This window comes from Dermacentor variabilis, chromosome 3, assembly GCF_050947875.1.
Source record: "Dermacentor variabilis isolate Ectoservices chromosome 3, ASM5094787v1, whole genome shotgun sequence".
Lineage (NCBI taxonomy): Eukaryota > Metazoa > Arthropoda > Arachnida > Ixodida > Ixodidae > Dermacentor > Dermacentor variabilis.
In genome coordinates, this window is record NC_134570.1 from 154,248,335 (window position 1) to 154,267,934 (window position 19,600).

General features: G+C 47.9%; 1 protein-coding gene across 1 annotated transcript in view; it reads right to left on the reverse strand.

Moving 5' to 3' along the window:
- Positions 1-7,242: 7,242 nt before the first annotated feature.
- LOC142576426 (glutamine synthetase 2 cytoplasmic-like) overlaps positions 7,243-19,600 on the reverse strand; it is a 66,171-nt gene continuing 53,813 nt past the window's right edge. The window contains exons 5-8 of the mRNA XM_075686556.1: positions 14,091-14,243; positions 12,126-12,253; positions 8,939-9,141; positions 7,243-7,645 (exon numbers count right to left, since the gene is read on the reverse strand). Of these exons, the coding sequence (XP_075542671.1) occupies positions 7,360-7,645; positions 8,939-9,141; positions 12,126-12,253; positions 14,091-14,243 (770 nt within the window). The 3' untranslated portion in view covers positions 7,243-7,359. The remainder of the gene's footprint in view (positions 7,646-8,938; positions 9,142-12,125; positions 12,254-14,090; positions 14,244-19,600) is intronic.

The window sequence follows — 19,600 nt, forward strand, 5'->3', positions numbered from 1 at the left end:
GTATGGGCGGCGCCGCTAAATGAATGGTAGAAATCCTTCAAAAGAATACTGTTATTGAGTTTCCGTTTAACAGAATTATGTGTTTGGGCATACTTGACATAAACTCCGATGCTATCAAGTCTCCAGGTTGTGTTTAGCCGCACTTTAGGGTATTTCTGAGGCATCCTACTTTGAGGAATCCAATTAGTTCGGGAACGCCCCTGCGCCACGCGGATGGCCTACGTGGTTGTGGTTCGTAATGATTTTCCCCGAACCAACATCCGACGCCGACAACGCATTTTGTGGACAACGCATTTTCTTGTACGTGTTTCGCAAGTCGCGGGTCGCTTTTTTCGTCGTGACGATACATTGGATTTTTCACAAGCACTGCTCCAGGAGGTCACATGTAACGGGCAAACGGAGGCCTCGGGCGAGCACCTAAGGTTATAGTAAAGCAGGCGGCGCAGGATCTCCAGGCCACCCAAGGGGTAGTGGGGGGATCAAAGTTGGAAGCAGGGCGGCCCGTGTGTTGGAGCAGCGGAGGCCGAAGCGTGCCAGGGGGGTGCTCGCATAAAAAATTGACTGACAGCACCCCTGGCACGCGCAGGCATCGGAGAGCCCCAACCCACGGACCATTCCGGGTTCTAGCTTTGGTGTCCCCGTTGCCGTTTTGATGTCCTGGAGGCGCCGCTAGTAACGCGAAACAATGACACGTTTTTACAATTAGTAAAAAAATACGTTTGAATAAATATGATTACGTCCAGCCGCCAACATGTGACGCTATGTTCAGCACTACCGCGCCCCCGCGACTTCTGCAGCACCAGTAAGAACTTTGCGTATGAAGGTACGCCGGACAGACTTTTCTCGTGCTTGCGGTGCTGGTGCTGGGTCAGTCATCGTCACCGGCGGCCTTTCAGCCACTTGCGGTTCAACTGCGTTTGCTAAGGCGCTCTGCCTTCCAGACTTTCAATATATGTGGTCCGGGCTCTACTACGGTCGCTACTGCTCCCACAGAAACATCTGTGATGTTATTTACAAGGTACATCGCCTTAACGATCCTTAGCCCGCTGCTTCGCGTACTTTACCGTGCCGGCAGCCAGCGTCCGAGCGATGCCGGCACGCCTAGGGACAAACGTCTACAACACGCAGTACCTAGGCAGAGTAATATATTCAAGGAGCAAAAGCCCCCAGATTTTCTCTCTCGCGCCAGCTCTTACTCGCGCCTGCGCACAAATGAGTGGCGATCCCTCAAATGAACGTCTCGTCCGCCCCCACCACTGGCTTGGCGCATGCGCTCTCCGCAGCTGGGTCGCCGCCTGACTCCGTGACTCACCGCGCGCCTGGATAAGAGGAGGGAGCGCTCGCGTATACAGTCCATTCCACACACAGCAGTCAACGCTGCGGAGACTAGAGAGACTTCTTTCAGTGACTTCGTTCACATTTGGATATAGTTCGATGTTTTTGTAGCCTGAGCTACACTGGCCGAGGTTCAGCAGTTTCGCGTGGCTCCTGGAGAGCCGTGCTGCGCATGTGCGAGGAGCAGGACGTCACACGACGCACAGCTGGCGCACCGGAGCCGCCGCCGCCGCCGCACGCACCTCGCTGGTCTGCGCATTCCAGAGGAGTGACGTCGCAGCCGCGGCAGACGCACTGGCGCCCTCGCGTGCCCAGCTGTGCGCCTCCGTTGCGCAGTAGCCAAGTCTGACGCTGCGCCGGAGCAGCTTGATAGCGCCCCTCATTTTGTGCGCATGTGCAGGGGTATCAGTGGGAGTATTCTTATAGCGGGGCGTTTGCCAGTGTGCTATACACCAGAACACCGTGAATTCAAAGCGAGCCGCCATATTGGTGAGCGCCGGTCGCGCCATCTATCCCAAGCGCCGCGAAGTAGAAAGCCTGGGCTGCCACACCGGGATACGCGATCCGGTGCAAAAGCGAAACTTGGGCTTTTTAGCTGGGCGGAAGGCGTGTTTCACGTTTTTTCTAACCTTTCACTTTTGCTGTCTCGATTTAATCAAACTTCAAGACCTCATGCAAGTCCTCAATGGCCACTCTGATTGCCTCGAAGACTGCAAAAGCGAATATATCGGGTAAGTACGCTATTACTTTTGTACAAACCACACGCTATATGCTAGAACACGTATGAACTGTAATATCTCCGTATTTTTGGCACGTAACCTGTGAAGGAATATACAGCACTGTGTTGGTGCCATATATTATTAAAGGTTGCGCGATAAAGCATTATGAAAATTTTACTTTTCAACATGCATCACGCGGCAAAATTTTGCCCGGGCTTATGCTTTGCGACGAGTTTCACGGAAAGAGGTGTTTCTCAGTGCTCACAAGCATGCGGTAAATTCCTCGTTAGCGTCACCTATTCTCCTTGCATAGGCGCGGTACATCGGACACATTTTCTCGCGCCTGCGGCGCTCGTGCTGTATCAGTCATGCCGGATTATACCATTCTCGCGCCTTCCGGCGCTCTAGCTTCAAAACAGCCTCACTGATTTTCTCGGGGGAGCAGTAGGGGCCGTTGTAGAGACAGGGCCTGCTCTTCTGGATCAGTACCTTCGCTCGTGCCGGTCTTTTCGTTTTGTGCTCTCCGTGACATTTCAAATGCATTTTTAATGGTCCCTTTTGAGTTAAGATGTTTTGAAAGGATGCAGTTGCCGAGCATCACCTGCGATACTCACTCGTGCATTTTTACTGGGTTGCTAGTTCTTTCTATTCACTGCAGCTATCCACCGGTGGCGCAGCTTGGTGTTCTTCGTTGCGGATGGAAATCGGTGCAAGCTGAAAACACCGCACCGGCATGATTCCTTACGTGTGTACGTGTGTTGTGCTCTTTTCAAACAACGCTAAGTAACTTGCTCCTTTTGCGCTGGTTTCTTTGGCATCCAAACACGACGCAATGCCGCCCAGATGCCTTCTTGTACTTTGGGTCCGCGTGAACGGGCACATTTCCGCACTTTGGAGTCCTAGTGCTGGCGCTTGCAATGTCTACTGGTCGCCGACGAACACACTTTGGCAGCCCAGTAGAAAATGGCGCTGGACGGCCGGGCCAGTGACCGGGCAACCCGGCGGCGAGAGTATGCGTTCGGTTAGTCTGGGTACGAGGCTATCGTTTGCTGGTCTATAGCCATGGAGAAGGAGAGCGAAATTGCTGCTCAGCGGCGCAGAAGAGCGGAGAAGCTTAACTCATCGGATCCCGCAGTAGTCTGGCAATTAGCGGCTGAGCGTAGGAAGAATGAATAGAAGAAGGTTAAGCGTACTGCGGAGACGCCGGAGCAAAGGGAGGAACGTCTAGCAAAGCGGCGTCGCCAGGAGGCTGAGCGACGTGCCTCAGCTCATGCTACGTTTATCCTGGCATAGCCGAGCTAAGCCAATGCTAATTTTTTGACCGCAACTGTGCGCAACTGGTGTTTAATGTACGCTCATTATTGAATGAAACAATTTTTATTCCTTAGAAACAAACACACTGTGGTATACGACTGCTAATGCGCTGTTTTAGACCATATTTATTTTTGTTGTTTTCGTTCTTTTTTCTTTTTAATTTGTAACCCGTTGCGAGGAGCCTCTTATGCATGCTCGCGCGAGCGAACGCTGTTGGCGCGCAGCGAAGCGTGGACGGAACGCCTCGGAGTGATAGCGTTTCTTGACCGAACTTCTTGCGTAGCTTCCACAGCGTTGACTGCTATGTGTGGAACGGAGTATAATCAGTGCGAGCTGATGCGAGCATGGCCATGGATAAGAGCGAGGCTGGGCGTACTTCTCTGAGCGTTGCGCGGGAGCGGCAGGCTTTGAGCCGTCGTCGCCAAGCGGCGTCTGACCACCCTGCGGATATCGCCCGGCGAACCGCTACACTGGAGAGGGTCTGGAATGCCAAGCGCGGGAAGCTAGTGTCGGAAACTGAGCAAGAGCGAACCGTTCGGGCTCGCACAACGGAGGAAGTGGTACCAGAACCGTAGACAAAGGCAGGCTTTGGACGAATCTGCGACTAAACGAAGCTTTCGCTTTGCATATACATTGTTAGCTGAGCTAAGCCGTAGCCAATTTTTTTCTTCCGGTTTCATTGCTTGTGCGAACCTGACAGCTCAGTAGACTGCGTTTATTTGTGCTGTATACTTTCCTTGTCTGCAAGGCTGTGATAAGCACATTTATTAAATCCATTTGAGTACTGTTTGGTCCTACAGCACTATTGTTCTCTTTGTGTCGGTAGCTTAACTGCTATGGTGTGGCGCAGCTGAGCACGAGGTCGCGGGATCAAATCGTGGCCACCGGAGCCGCATTTCGGTGGCGGCGAAATGCTAAACCAGTCGCGTCCCTTGCATTGGGGGCAAGTTAATGAATTCCAGGTGGTCAAAATTAATACGATGTCCCTCACTACGGCGTGCCTCATAATAAGATTGCGGTTTTGTCACGTAAAACAAACTAATTAATTTTGGTCTCTGCCCATAGTGTCCGAGTTATAGGGACACAGCTTCCCTGCGAAAACACACAACGCAAAACAATGCAGACGCACGCAGTATGCAGTCATAAAATTAGCACTTCAACAAAAGTGTTACTGGTGCTAATGGGTGTGTGGGGGGGATAATTATTTTCGGAACCTCTGTCGAGTTTTCCAATGAAGTTTGTTCTTGCTATCAAATTCCAACCTCTTTCACTGTAATAAATCACTGTAATGTAATAAATCACTTGCTTCGGACCTGTCCGGGGCTTCCCGAGGCGCACACTCGATCCTGTGCGGCCTTCGCTACCACACAAAATAGCGGTGCCCTTCCCGAAATGGGGTAGCTAGGAGGCGGCTTTCACTCGCTGGTAACTGGGCGTGTGTCAAGGCATTCCTGCGACATGACGCGTCTGGAACGAGTCCTTCTCGAGGGCGCACGCTTTCACGGGTGCGCTGCCCACGGGATGGCTGAGACGTTGTGTTCTCGCACAAGAACCACTAACACCCACACTATTCGCACAACGCAAACGAGAATCTCTGTTGAAAGTTCATATGCTTGCAGTCACGGTGCAATTGGCAGTTGTGTTTGAAATATATGAGAGAATGAAGACGTGAATTCCGCGAAGCAAAATGACGAAAAATACCAACGGCTGCTCATTCACATTGAACAGCGCCAAGAAATACGGACACGGGACTGTGCGACACCAGTGCTGCTAATTATTATTTTTTTTGAATCCTGCACAAATAGCTGCTATTCACAACGGGCTTAAAGAGTGGAAGGAAGAAGGGGAGGGGAGCCATCGTGAATCAATTCTTGCTGCGCATGCGTCACAAACGTAAAACTAGAGAGCTTTAAAATACACGAAATGGACACAATCCAAAGACAGCTTCTGAGGAAGTTCAGTTCTTTATCGGCAAGAGATATAGAAGGGGCGCTAACGCAAGCGGAACATAACTGACGCATTGAAAAGGCCTTGAAAATTTGCCTGGCCATTCTTCCGGTATGACATCAACACTTTGCTCCATAACTCCTTGGAAACTTCTATGGCGCGACATTGGGACATCCCCGAACATCATCAAGAGCGCCTCCATAGACCTGACACTGGTTTACGATTCCGGCTTCCACTTCGGTTGCGGAGAGCCCGGGAAACACTCATTCATCGATTATGGCTGGGTGTGGCATACACTCACCGATACCTTGACAAGATTGGACAAGCAGGCGACCCTGACTTTAGCGCCTGTCACACTCCCGAGACAATAGCTCACGTACTGTGCGTGTGCCCTCAATATGCGGCTGAACGAAGAACACTCAAGTCTACTGTTGACTGCTTGGACTCCTGCCCCTTTTCGGAAGAAAAGCTTTAGGATGCGTGGAGAAGCGTTGACTGTGCCCAACGTGCCATCAAGTCACTTTTGAACTTTCTTAGTGAGAGTGGTTTAGACAATCCCCTCTAGAACCTGGGAGACGTACAGTCAGTGGGAAATGTGTTTGCGCGATAAGTTTTTGGGACAAGATAATTTTTTGTGCGGACAATATTACTTTTGCGTGTATTGCGTCTACAGTGCGCATCCGCATATTGGACAACGTGTACAAAGTAGCTTATTGTACCATAATCACGCGCCACCCACCTTTCGCTCTACTGCCCTCTTCCCCTTTCCCCAGTGAAGTGTAGCAGGCTAGAGACATGCTCTCCAGGCCAACCTCTCTTCCTTTCTCTTCATTAAAGTCTACTCCTCCTCCCTGGCTATCGTATCGCTGTATCTTCTCAACACACGTGTGTCTTCTAAGCCGGAGGGAGCACGTACAATTTGCACAAGGAACAGCCAGATTACGGCCACTCTTAATCCTGACAGCGTGCTCATGCTCACGTAAACGTTGATTAAGACAGCAACGACGTCACTACTGGTGCAGGTAATCGTGCGTCTCTCTTTCTGTCTCTCTTTTGTTTTGCGAATTCGCATGGGTTTGCCCCGGAGGAGTTTTTGGCGTACAGGCGACCGATAGACGGTCGGACGGACGAATCTGCAAGCTACTATATGGCCTCGCTGTAAAAAGCTTTCCATGGAATCCATCAGTTTTGCAACAAGTTGCGTTCACCAACACGCGCAACCTTGGCGATCAGTATCAGCGAATTTTGCCACTGATATATTGTAGATCGGGAACCGGAGGCGTTGAAAAGGTAGAACATGTTCCACAACTGTCTACCTCCCCGGCGCTATGGCGTTCACCGCGCGGAAGCAAATTATTTTGCAGAGAAAGTCACTGCGAATCTCTCGGACAGGCATGCGTATACGTCCCTGTTATTACAATGAACATTATACCTATTTATAGGATTCAATGTTTGGAGTTTGAAATTTAAATCAATGAGAAGATCATGCCATGTTTGTTTACGAGGACTTGGTTTCACGAAAAGAAAGAAAGAAATAATGATAACGTTTGAATGACAGCATGAAACAGAAAAAAATAGATTACTTGCATTCTACCTCCAAATGAGAAATAACCGCATCCACTTGTGCCTGCCTGCACCACATTAAATTGTCCAATTTTTGCTGCTGTAACGTGTGCACCTCTATATTCAACCTGTACGCTGATCATTATGTATGCAGGAACTAAGGTTGTGGACACGGATATGAGGACTGCACAGTACTGAAGAGGTTTTAGAGCCGGATTTCGGTTCGGGGACACTAGGGGTACCGAGTTCGTCATACTTGTATGGCGCGAGGACCAGATCGAGAGAGGCAGCGGAGGAGGAAGTTAGGTATAGGTAGCATAGGCAGTTCTCTGGAAAGGAGCGAAAAAAGCTGCAGGGCAACGCATCCAGGTGGTGATTATCATGTACCTTTACTGAACGTGTACTTTATAACGTTCATACAACTTTATAAAGCGCTTTATAACGGTCACAAAGTCCGTCGCAAGGAATGCCAGAGTGTCCGTCACTCGAGGCAAATGGTCCTGACGAGTGTCTCGCAGACGGTGTAAGGGTCAGCGTTGCTTCCCGGTCTTCGGTCTTCAAGGTAGCCCTTGCCTGCGTCAACCACATTGCGCGGTATGCGCACACTGGTCTCCTTGGAGCAATCGCCAGCGGTGAACTGGTTGCGGGGCGTGGCCAACATCAGCGCTTCCGTCCGGAGTTTGTTTCGCTTGACCTTGGCGGTGTCGTACTTGGCCAAATCAGCGTCAGCGTTGCGTTTCAGCTTCTCGATGGCCTCTCTGATGACACTGTGCGTGGTAAGAAACATGTGCTTATTAAAGTTTATGTTGCCGCGCTCATCGGAAAGACAACCTTAAGTGCTAATTCCTGTGGTACTGTCGCCTGCAGCCTTCCCTATAGTGCCCATCTGGGCGCGGCCGAAGCGTTATCATGGCTATGTTAGGTCGTCGCCGTAGCTGCAGTCTAGTCATATAGGCATAGTCTCTAAAGCTTTAACGCGGCCTGCCGTACGAGAAACGTGCCGCCGCTGTTTTCCTTAATGTGCACAACATGTCACATACAGCCTCTTTGTCATTATACACAAACCGGCAACACGTGTAAATTGGGCGCCTTTACGTTTAGCCTTTCTTTATCTTACGTTTCTGCCCGTAGCAGTGACTTAATCATCAATTAAATGCCCACCGTCGCCACTGGTGAGAGCAGAGGCGGCAAAAAAATTGAAAAGGAAACCGTTGGAAAAGAGGAGACTAATAGTATATTTAAATTATGGGGTAGTACGGTACAAAACCACGATTTGATTATGAGGCACATTGTAGTGGGGGACTGCAGACTAATTTGGGCCACCTGGTGTATTTTAACGTACACCTTAATCTAAGTACACGGGTGTTTTTCGCATTTCGTCCTTATCGAATTGCATCTGCCGTGGCCAGGATACTGATAGGACTCAGTCAACCAGTATTACCATCAGTGTATACCCGTTGAATTTTTTTAGAATGCTCACGAGTCACATGCGTAATCCTAAATAGAGTTTTTGAAGCTAGCTCCGCGTTAACTAATTGATTCATAATTCACTCATTACCATTCATTGACTAACGGTCAACTTTTATGCTCCGACTACCGGCCGCGGCAGCCACATTTCGATGAAAGCGAAATGCAAGAACGCTCGTGCACTTAGGTTCACCTTAAAGAACACCAGCTGACCAAAATTAGTCCGAAGCCCTCCAATATGATGTATGTGACAATTCACAGTGCAGTTTAATAATGAGGCCACCATTCCGCTGCATCGAAGTCAGAATTTTGTATGAGTTGCGCCTACCCAGATAAAACAAAACAAATAGAACACTTCGGCGTCACTGTGAACAAAACAGGCAGGTAATATTCACAAACATACTGTTAAAAAATAGCCAATGCAAGATTGTCTCCATGTGAAATTTGAGCCGAAATGGCCAAGCAGTTTAGCTGCAAAAACCAAAGTAAACGGGGATCTCTTACTGTGGTACTATGGAACACTCAGGAACATACCGTATATGGGGTCGGCCGAGTGTTCTGCGTTTGAGAATAGTGCTCTATGCAGTACTCACCATATGCCGCCTTCGCTACGCATTGCCTTGGTGCTGAAGTTTGTGTGGGCTGCAGAGCCGAGCCATTTTCCGGGTGGGTACGGCATCGGGTCCAGGGTTGCCAGTACGCCAAAGTCCTCCGCCACTCGGTCTAGTATGTAGCGCGACATCCACACGTGGTCAGCGGCTCTGATGCCTTCCAGGGGACCCACCTGGTACTCCCACTGTGGAGAGACGGGCCATCAACTTGTTGCATGTCAGTGACACTGGACGCGTCCTAACTTACGACTGTTACAGATGAATTGAAAGTCAGAGAAAGCAGAAAGAGGAAAGATACGGAGGTCAACCAGACAAGCGTCCGGGTTGCTGCCTTACACAGAGTTAAAGGAAAGAAGACGCATTTAAATAGCGTCCGAATAAGTTTCTACGCAACAAAGCAAAAATGTTTACAGCTTTAAGGCGTAAAGGTACTAGCCATTGGACAAACAGCAGCACATACAAGGGCATAAGAAGGAGAAAAGGTGAAAGGAATGGCTTCAAGGAGAGTTGGCTTGCGAAATCTGCAGAGAGACGTAATGCTCAATTCTAGTTTATTTCGTTCCTCCGTGGTTTCGTGAGTTGACGCAGGTGGTTTGAGGTGATGACGATTGTTGTTGACATTTAGTTGCTTGAGATAAGAGATAAACACGAGCGCGAGCGCAGGGATTGACACAATATTTTTTCCAAGGAGCGAATGTTAGCCTTGCGTGTATTTGGTAGAATGGTCGACTGGAAAGTACGACTCCCAGAAACAAATCCTTGTGCAGCTGCAATACATATTGCACAGCTGCACCCCAAGTTTAACCACAAAGATATTTTTAACGCCTCAGAGGTGGTAGAAAAGAGTTTTCTTCAAACGGACACTGTAGGCACTCTAGAAGTGATCGCGATCGATGACGACGCATAGGCGTGGTGCCCTTTATTGCGAGGTAAAGATTCTTCGTTGATAGAAGCCGAATACGACGACACAGGTTTGCGTATAAAACATAATGCGAACAACGGTCTGGACAAGAGAGTAGCAGGCAGCGTTGGTAGCGTCTAAACCAGAGCAGGTCATGCAATCTCGCGCTCGCGTCTCCCATACGACTGGCGAGGCGCGATATCATGCCTAACATGGCACTCTGGGAAACTTATTGGTGCATGTAGTATACTGATACTGAATCATCCCCAGTGTGCAAGAACAAGCCCCTGTCAATTTAATAGTCATGTGTCTAGTTGCACGCGTGCTCACACTTGAATAGCCTCCAGTGAGCTTAAATAGCATGAAGGAGTTAAGGACAACGAAATTTTATTGCAAAGAAGGAATCGCAATGTGTAACAAATGCGGAAGTAATATATAGATCCTATTATTTTGAGTAAAATTGCAAAATTATTTTCGTCTTAAATTTTTTCTGGGGTTGCCGGCTACATCTTGCTACAGTAGTGCTATTTGCATAGTGTAATATGCTTTTTAGTTATGTGAGCGATGACTTGCATGCGATGAAAGCATGGGATCGTATAGTTAAGCACACATATTTTTTGTTTCGTTTGCTGTGATCTCAAATGCCTGTAAATAATTGCCTTCTAAGCGAGACCACCTATAGTCTCTGATGTTTATAATTGCTAGCTACTGCCAAACACGACACCTGTGGAGACCATGCAGACATGCTGCAGATCACAGCTTTCAACTGTTGGTGAAATTTCTAGTGTAAACTTGAAAAATAAAAATGAAATTAAATTTAATAAATTCTCCTCCTTTCCTATAATGCATATACATTTACACGTCCTCTTTTGAAGACCCTTACGCACGGCGCCATCATTGTCATTGTTTCTGTCACTATTATAGATTTCGAGGCACCCAACGTTAAGCATGCCTTGCTAAGCGAAGCGACAATAAATCCGTAGTCAGAAGCGATGTCGACCGCATATAGGGGGCACGCTTGAACAAGAAGGAAACGGAGAAACGGTTAAAATCGCCGCTCAACTGTTTTTGTAACATTGTCGTGTCTGTGGAAGTCTCGCAACATATACGGTGAAAACAGGCAATGGCACGACGCTGTGTGTTTGTGACTCCTTTTGTATTTTTTGACATAAAGACTACTGGCATAATCAGCGTATTACGCGGACGCGTGGCGAGTGTGCGCGCGATCTTATTTCTTACCCTAATGGATTTCCTCAAGACAAGCTACTTGGAACGTTCTTATTCGTGCTAACATCTACTACACAATCATAGTATTCGTACTATTCGGAAAAAAAGGAGGAAAATGCGTCGAGGAATGTCTGGCGACCATGCTTTAATAGACGGGCCGTTGGTTTTCCAGGATGACGTCATGGCATCACGTTACAGGAAATGTAGCTCGGTAAGCAGTCTCTCCCAAAAGGACTACTTCTTGGGCAAGTTGGTGCTTAGGTTTGCTAGGTATACTTTGTGGCGCAAAATACATTACTTGAAAAGGGACAGAAGAGTGGAAGACAGTGAAGCGCCAATGCCTCACTTTCTTCTGCCCCTTTTCAAGAAATGTATTTTGCGCCACAAAGTATACCTAGCAAACAAAAGCAGTCTCTGAGCAGGCAGCTTCCCTGAAGTGACACTAATTTTGGTCAACCTATATTACCTGCTGTTCTTATCGAGTGTGTGCGTTATCTGCATCCATGCACACCATTCTAACATCCTTGAGTAGTCTGACCTACAGTGACCGGCCCTACTGTGTGCGACCTGCGCTCTGTGGGATCTGTGCTGCGCGTACTTTGCTTCACTTTTTAGATTTGCCATCTTTCTTTTTCTTTCCTCCCCTTCTTCCTATCTTAAATTTCTCTTTCGCTCTCCTCCTTTCTGAAGAATAAGAAGGCATTGCGCCTCTACCGGGGGCAGTGGCAAGTCTGCTCCACGCTTTGCCTTTCGTGCCATGTGTATATATGTTCGGAATAATTCTTATTATTATTATAATAATTATAATAATAATAATAATAATTATAATAATAATAATAATTATAATAATAATAATAATTATAATAATAATAATAATAATAATAATTATAATAATAATAATAATAATAATAATAATAATAATAATAATAATAATTCTGCGGTAATGCTGCTTAAGGAATGGCATAGGCTTATAAGTGCCCTCCGAGTAACATTCATTAGCAACCCTAGTACTTGTCGTGCAACACAAAAATGAACTTTTACCTGTGATAGGACGCCCTCAGAGTTCGTACCAGCCATTTTGACCCCGGCGTAAGTGCATGCCTTGTAGTGAGCGTCCGATACGTATCTCCCTGACACAGCATCAGCCCCGACGCCATAGCAGTATGGACCTGAATACGGATAGATAGAGTTAGTGCCATAAAATTTAGTGTTCAAGTTTTTTCATGTAATAACCAATAACTTGTACGTAGAAATAGTCCAATAATGACCGTCGCCTGATCCTTTTAAACTTTGTTCTGGAACTTTTAAACACGTAAGCATTTCTATGCCTACCCAATGCGGAAACTCGTCCGGGCGTCTGTCCGCATGAGGAGATCACTTTCAAGATAAAGCTCGTTGCAGCGAGTAAATTGACCTTCGTGCCGTTTCTCGCTTCAACGCCAACTAAGCGGCGAAAACACAGCGCAATAAAGCCATCAGCCCTCGCTGCACTTCTTCCCCATCGAAGACAGCTTTCAAGATAGGGCCCGCGCGGCCGCGCCATACCTGGTCATCGCCAGAGTACGGTTGATAAAGGTTGATAATGGCTCGCATCGAGAAGAGGCAGCGTCATTGGCAACGTTTGCGTACGAGGTCTACCGAACTTGATATTGTTTCATTACTTCACGTACTACAGCCAACATCGGCCACTGTTCACCTTGCTGAAATCGGCAGCATCATCATATAACATGAGAGAACATTCCTACTACTCGCCTCTTCGTAGTCTGATGTTGGTCTCAGCTAACATTTCAGTGCTGCAACCAAGCTTCTCGTTTCACGATTCTTTGGCCGTATTTCTCGCTATTATACAAAGCACAGAGCATATGACGACAAAGTAGCAGGTGATTCGCAGAAAATGCTTATGCATCATTTAGATAACCCCCACAGGAGATTATGCGTGCAATGTTTTTACCACCCATGATAATGAACCAAAAGGAAGTTGAAAACTGCCGTAGCGCTTGTTGTTCCACTAGAAGTCACATTTCCATTGCAATAAAACCAGAAAAATGTAATACCTATTTGTTCATGAACATAGTTCTGAAACGTTTTACCTCCCACGTTAATAATTCAAAAGGAAGTTAAAAACTGCCCTAAAATGCCTAATTCATAAAGCCGGACAAGGGTTGACATCAAGTAGTTAAGATCTTAAAGGCACAGTGTCTCTTTTAACTATATTTCTCTGGTAACACTGGGCGCTCACTTCATTGTTAAAATTCGTCGACAGCGTACACCAGGGATCGACAGTGAGCTGGGTAATTACAAGCACCGGTCTTTAACAGGGGAAAGCAGTAAACACTGACAAATTTTGCGGTCTTTCTGAGGCCTTAATTGTAAGCAGTCTTGAAGCGAAGGCCTATTTTTATAAATAAGCTGCGCGGATTCAACCGTCGCAGCTGACGAAAGTCCTATAAGTGTACCTCGCGCCCACAAAAACGCGGACATATATGCAGAATGCCTTCGGCGCAGAACTTTGATTTTTGCCTGCATATACAGTGTCTCACAGTAACCTTACAGTGACTGGAAGCTGGGTCTAGCGTCAGCCAATCAGGTGAGCGCTCATGCAACTGCAGTGTGACTGAGCCGGCTGCCTCTCCGCGTCACAGTGAAGTGTACTGAGACCGAATCTCAGCATCTTGTATGAGAGAACGCCTCGCAACCTCTCCTATGCTGCCAGAAATACGAGTGTGGTGCTTTGTCGCGAGGAGAGCCCCCTTTTATACGCAGCTTACTTGGAGCGAACAGTGCGTCGTTGCATGCTGCAAAGAATCACATGACTCCTGCAGGAGAAGAGAGTCAGCATCTAATATGCAAGTTAATGCGCTTTATTAGGTGATGTGCAGCTCTAACGAGGCACGCATGAACTCATAGAAGACAAAGACACGACGGCAGTGTAACTCTCTTTTGTTACCTCGCGTGACCTGCTTATGCTACACGCCGTACAGGCTACGAAGATGTTCTGCGACTTGCCTAGAGGTTTTATTGTATGGGTGGCGTCTCTTGGCCAGCCTAGTGGGTGTCCATCCTTTTCAGTTATCACGTACTCTTGCTCGATACCGAACCAGGGCTCCAGGTCATGTGCCTTCTGCATTGCATCAAGGCAACTCCGGCGGGTATTGCTCTCTGAAACCAAAACAAAATGAATAACGAAAACGAAATCAGTATACTGGCAGTATAAACTACTTTAGTGTCTCGGAGTGCAAAATATCCCCATGTAAAAGCGAAGGCTCCGGAAAGAAAACGGCGATGTACCATGTAGTTAGAAAAAGAAGAGCCAGAATATTCGAAGTGGGGGCTATGGAAATACTGTTTTAAGGTTAAGCTTTTTTACCTGTTACATAGCCCCACCGGGATTTGGTGTATAAAAGGAGTGCTGAACCCCCCCTCCCCCCTCCCCTTTGGTTTGTTGACAGAATATAGTATAGGCGGATAGCATATGCTGCTATAAACATTTCAGCCAAGATTTGTAGTCGTGAGCGGTGCGTGGAGATCCCAAGTGGAGCAGGAAGTCAGCTTCATCTCAGACGATTTCTTTCAAGTGAAGCCTGCTTCTCACTCTTTTCTGGACGGTTTTTTTCGTAAAATACTGAATTACCACAGACGGTTGCTATTGGCTAACAGCTGGTGTCAATGATGATGTTTGGAGGAGTACGCTTCTTCCTACTCTTACTTTGTACGCTTATTGATGAAGTTTAATAAATAGGATGAAGTAAGCGAAAATCTATTTTCGAATTTAGACAATAAATACGTACTTCGGAATGAATCCGCCCTGCCTAGCGTTGTCGTCGCCGTCGGGTCCGGCTAATTTCGACTAGCGTTGAGCGCCCAACTATCATCGAAACACGCGGAACTCAAGGCCACACCACACGCAGGCTTGCCAACGCGTGTTCACTCCTGGTCGGACGCCTAAGTAGACTTTTTGATAGAGCTTCAACATGTGCAAGTCGAATGTGTCTACTATCCGTCAGTCAAGCTGGTTAAGGGCAAAGCAGGTCCGCACCACGCAGCGTGCATGGTCAGACTAGAGTATACGAGCGCGAGCATGTAAACAAGCCCTGTCGTGCACAAAGCAAACCAGGTACATACACACTACAGCTGCATTCAGCTGCAGTGTGCTACGTAGCACAGATGTAGCGGCCCCCGAGAGGGGCCATCACGAATTCACTGGCTAAGCGCACTGCGGCCCGCGGAGGACAACCGCCTTTGGCTTAAGTTTAGTCCGTCGTAGGCGCCAAAATAGGAAGCAGTGGCGGCTATACAAATATCCAAAATCAAACTTGAACTGCGCGGCACGGTGAAGTTCAGTTGCAGGAGCTTTATGGACACGCCACGCTCCTCCGTAGCTTTCGTAGTGCAAGGCATTGAAGAAGGAGCGGAAGCACCGCGAAGGGAGTGTTTGATTTCCAATACCTCCGTTTCTGCAGAACGCTTTGACGTACTTTTTGCGGCAAAGTATTTGTGAAACGGTCTGCGTTAACTTCAAATGCATTTCTCCACTTACGTAAAAAGTCGCAGTTTCGCCCAAAAGGCGAAGCATCGATTGCGATAGGAAACTGGTAGACAGCTATACTAAATAAGGCTAGTAGTTTTATTGGCCGCATAAATTTGTACACATTCACTTACTGACTCAATTAACAAGCATAGTGTAACGCGCGCACACGCAAACATGAACACATCTCGCTCAGTGACCGCGGAAACCCACCGTCAAAATGATGGGGTAAGGAAGCGCGGCAGCAGCAGCGAGCGAACAGATCTCCGTGCTGCCACTCGCTTGAACGCGAACTTAGTAGTGAGAACGCAGCGCATACGAAGCCATTAGCCCTCGTCGCACCAAGAATCGGCCCCCATCGCAGACACTTATCTCTGAGTGGCGCCCTCTCGCGTGTGACGTCAGTAGGAAAAGTCCGCTGCTGCGCCGCCCGTGCTCTGGCTACGTGACGGCAAGTTGAAGCTGTCGGCTGATGTACTCTGCTCGAATGTTTGAAATGTGAGCCGGCAGGTTCCGTATAATGGTATATATGTACTTTTCCGGGCTACTACTCCCTGCGGAATCGATCGGAGTCACCTTCAACACCACGCTTAGTGCTCCTGGTGTCGTCCTGGTGTCTGTAGACATGCGTGTACGGCGGTGCTCCATCGTCATTGCAGTTCCGTTGTCTTATATTGGTTTGTCAGCGCTTCCTTGACGATTAATTGCAGCACTTGGCTACCTATACTGTGTTTGAACTGTGATACTGTGTTTCGCTCTGCTGCACATTCTGCGTGTTCGGTCGCTTGCTTTGTTGGCCACAGACATTCCAATTTTGGTGCTGCCCAGCGAGTTTAGCACATCACAAAATACATTTGATGACATTCTCTGGAAACTATATACGTGGTAGCAGTGGCGCGTTAACGCACCCACTGTTTTAGCGGCATTGCAGCAAAATGCGGTCTGGAGCGTCTGATAAAAGAGCGACCAAAATTACTGGACAGAACCAAAGTTTTTTTACTCTTGTGCCGCCGTGCTGACCTTCCGAAGAAAATTTTATTTCAACTTGATTACTTTTACCGTGACACAGCTCGCTCCTGCATGTTATTAAGCTCGGCGTAACCATGGCGGGTGATGAGAATTAGGGCTGTCGCGTAAGAACAACAGGCGGTAACCTTTGCTTAGACGACCGTTTCGAAAACATTTTATTCTGTAAACGCGTCATACGCATTGAGAACAAAAAAAAAATGAGAAGCTTCGGTTTGCGAGTAATTGACTGAACAAATAGCTGGAGTGCTAACACACACCACATTACCCTTCATGAAATCCACACAAAAGGCGCAGTAAAGTGTTGACAGATTTTCTGGCATTTTCATTCTTTTGATAACGTGAAATTCTGTAACGCTGTGCGACGACTGCTCGAAAATCACCGGGCATGGAACGGGAGCTAAAAAATGCCGCTAAAACGGACCGTCAGAAAAGAAGCCTTGGCAGAGCCACGCCGTATACGTGCGAACAACGCTCGATAACGTTACACTGCCACGTGGAAACAATATTAAACGAATATAATTCCATGCTCCACGGCAGTGCCGAGTAGCCAGCGCCAAAGCGATTGGCCGGCCGCCATCTTCTGTTCCTTCCGAGACGAGGCAGTCTCCGGCTATGCCGTAAAAAACTGTTTCGTTCAGCATAATAATGCATCTTTATCGCGTACGCGTTGCTTTGACACGGTGAGTTTTCGCAGTTCTATGACGTCGGATGATAGGGAGGAGAAGTGGGTGGAGCCCGAGAGCTTTGACCAATAGCAGAGGGCTAATGGCGAAAAGGCGCTGTTGTGCCTCTCGAGCACTCGGAACAAAGCATGCTTCACCGGCAGACGTGCATCTGTGGAGTGTCGTTCAGGCTTCGTCGTTTGCTCAAAGCGACTAAATCAGCGTCTGCTGTGAATAGCGGAAAAGCAATTATTTTACGTATCATCTCCTTTTCTGCCACCCAGAGTTGACAGGCGAGACAAGTGCCCCTTCTCCTCGCCCTCCCGGCCTATGACTGGTCCTGGCGCCGACGGCGACGCGTAAGCAATGACAGCTCGCTTCAGGACGACAACGCCGCCCTCCGACTACCGTGAAGGCCAGTCACCCGAACCTCAAGTATTAATTGTCACGAGGAGGCCACTAAATGATGAAAGGGGCAATTGTCGAGTACTTCCGTAAAAACGGCGTCGACATCAGGTTTACAGCCTGCCACGTGGTTGCCTCGTATTGTGCAACGGTTGAGACCAGGGAGTGCGGCAAAAAGGTGCGACGTTGGGGGCGGGACATTGTAAGGGGTTGGGCGTTTCTGATTGGCAGTGAATTCCCTCAACGAGTGAAGAGGGAAATGAACGGGATAAAAAGAATGACTACCATTCCACTCTGTGAAGATGGAGTGGCAGCGAAAGCTGACGACAGTTGAAGCTCTCAAACGAAAAGCAATATGATTTCGCTGCCATTTCATCTTCACAGAGCGGACTCGTTATTTGTTCTTTCAGCCTCGTGGAAAGATTCTTCGTTTGTAATAGTTTCGCGCCGGCACCATTCTTATTCTCGTTGCTGTTCCCTCCGGCACACCTCGTCCGCATGTTGTTCTTCGTGTTTACGAACTATGCGCGTCCGCCCCTATCGATAATACAGCTGTTCTTAGGGCGGACACCTCTCCTGCTTATATACTGCAATGACCTTGACGTCACGCTATATCCCGGCGAGCGTTCTAATCTGTTCCGCATTTTGACATATGCGTCACCGCACTGGGTCTCTATACCGTAAAACTATTCCAATATGTTTTTATTTTAATCTCCTGATGTCAAATTTGTATAACCGCCGACGCAAGCATGGGCAGTGACCCACAGAGTTGTCTGAACAGACCAATCCAACGCTCCCCTCGTTTATAGGAGGTCACCTTTGTTTGCTTGAAAAAACGAGTAACATTGCCTCTACACTGAGCGGCTTATCTTATCTAATTGGCTGACAAGAGGCGAGGAGCGCGCTCAAGTGGAGAGAGATTCGATGGGGCCGAGCCAGTGCACTGAAAATTGATAACATGAAGAGGGTGGGGCCGGCATCTGCGATTGGTCCACTTTCCCTTACTTACCTTGAGGTGGCTGGTCGAAAATCACGCCGGCATGCACGAAAGGTTAAGAATGCCGCGAAAACGTATCCTCAGCAAAGAAGAGTTGGCAAAGCGAGGTTATAAACATGCCGAAAGTGCTCGATAACGTTACACGGCCACGCAAAACGTTTTATTGTACGCAAATCAAGCCATGCTCTTTGGCAGGTGCGAGTAGCCGTACCCGAGCGATCGGCGGCAGCCATCTTTTATTCCTTTCGGAACGGGGCAGCCTGCGGCTACTCAGAAAAAAAAATTCATTCAAAGTGACGCGCACACGTCACTTTGACGCGGTGAGTTTTCGCGGTATTGTGACGTCGCGTGACATGTAGGTGAAGTGGGTGCAGCCCGAAAACATGAATAGCCGAGGGCTAATGACAAGAAAATACCGAATAATAAATAACTATTTTTGTTTTGCTAAATTCAGTCATGCATAATCAGTGTGTACACGTCATATCAGATAGGAGCTATCGCGGGTTTTGTGGCGTCACGTAACAGATAGGCGAAGCGGGGGCGGGGGTGTTCAAAAATGTTTTTAACCAATCGTGGAGGGCTAATTACAGATTTGGAATAGAAATGTTTGGAATAGCTTTACGTTACAGCGCCCTGCGCCCGCACGTGATCACACACAAATCACTCAATGGAAACCACTGTGTATGGGTTTGTTAGAAATCAATAAGTACGTTTCTGTTGCCGGACGCCGAAAAAACTGCGGAAGGTTACTCATATACAGAATTCGTTTTCAAATGTAGATTCAGACTTCTGTGGAAGAGGCTTGGACACGCAAGGACTTTAGCATGTTGTTTGCTCCAGTAGATGTAGTCGTTGCTGTAAAACTTCATTGTGTACATTTCTAGAAAAACCTTTTCCC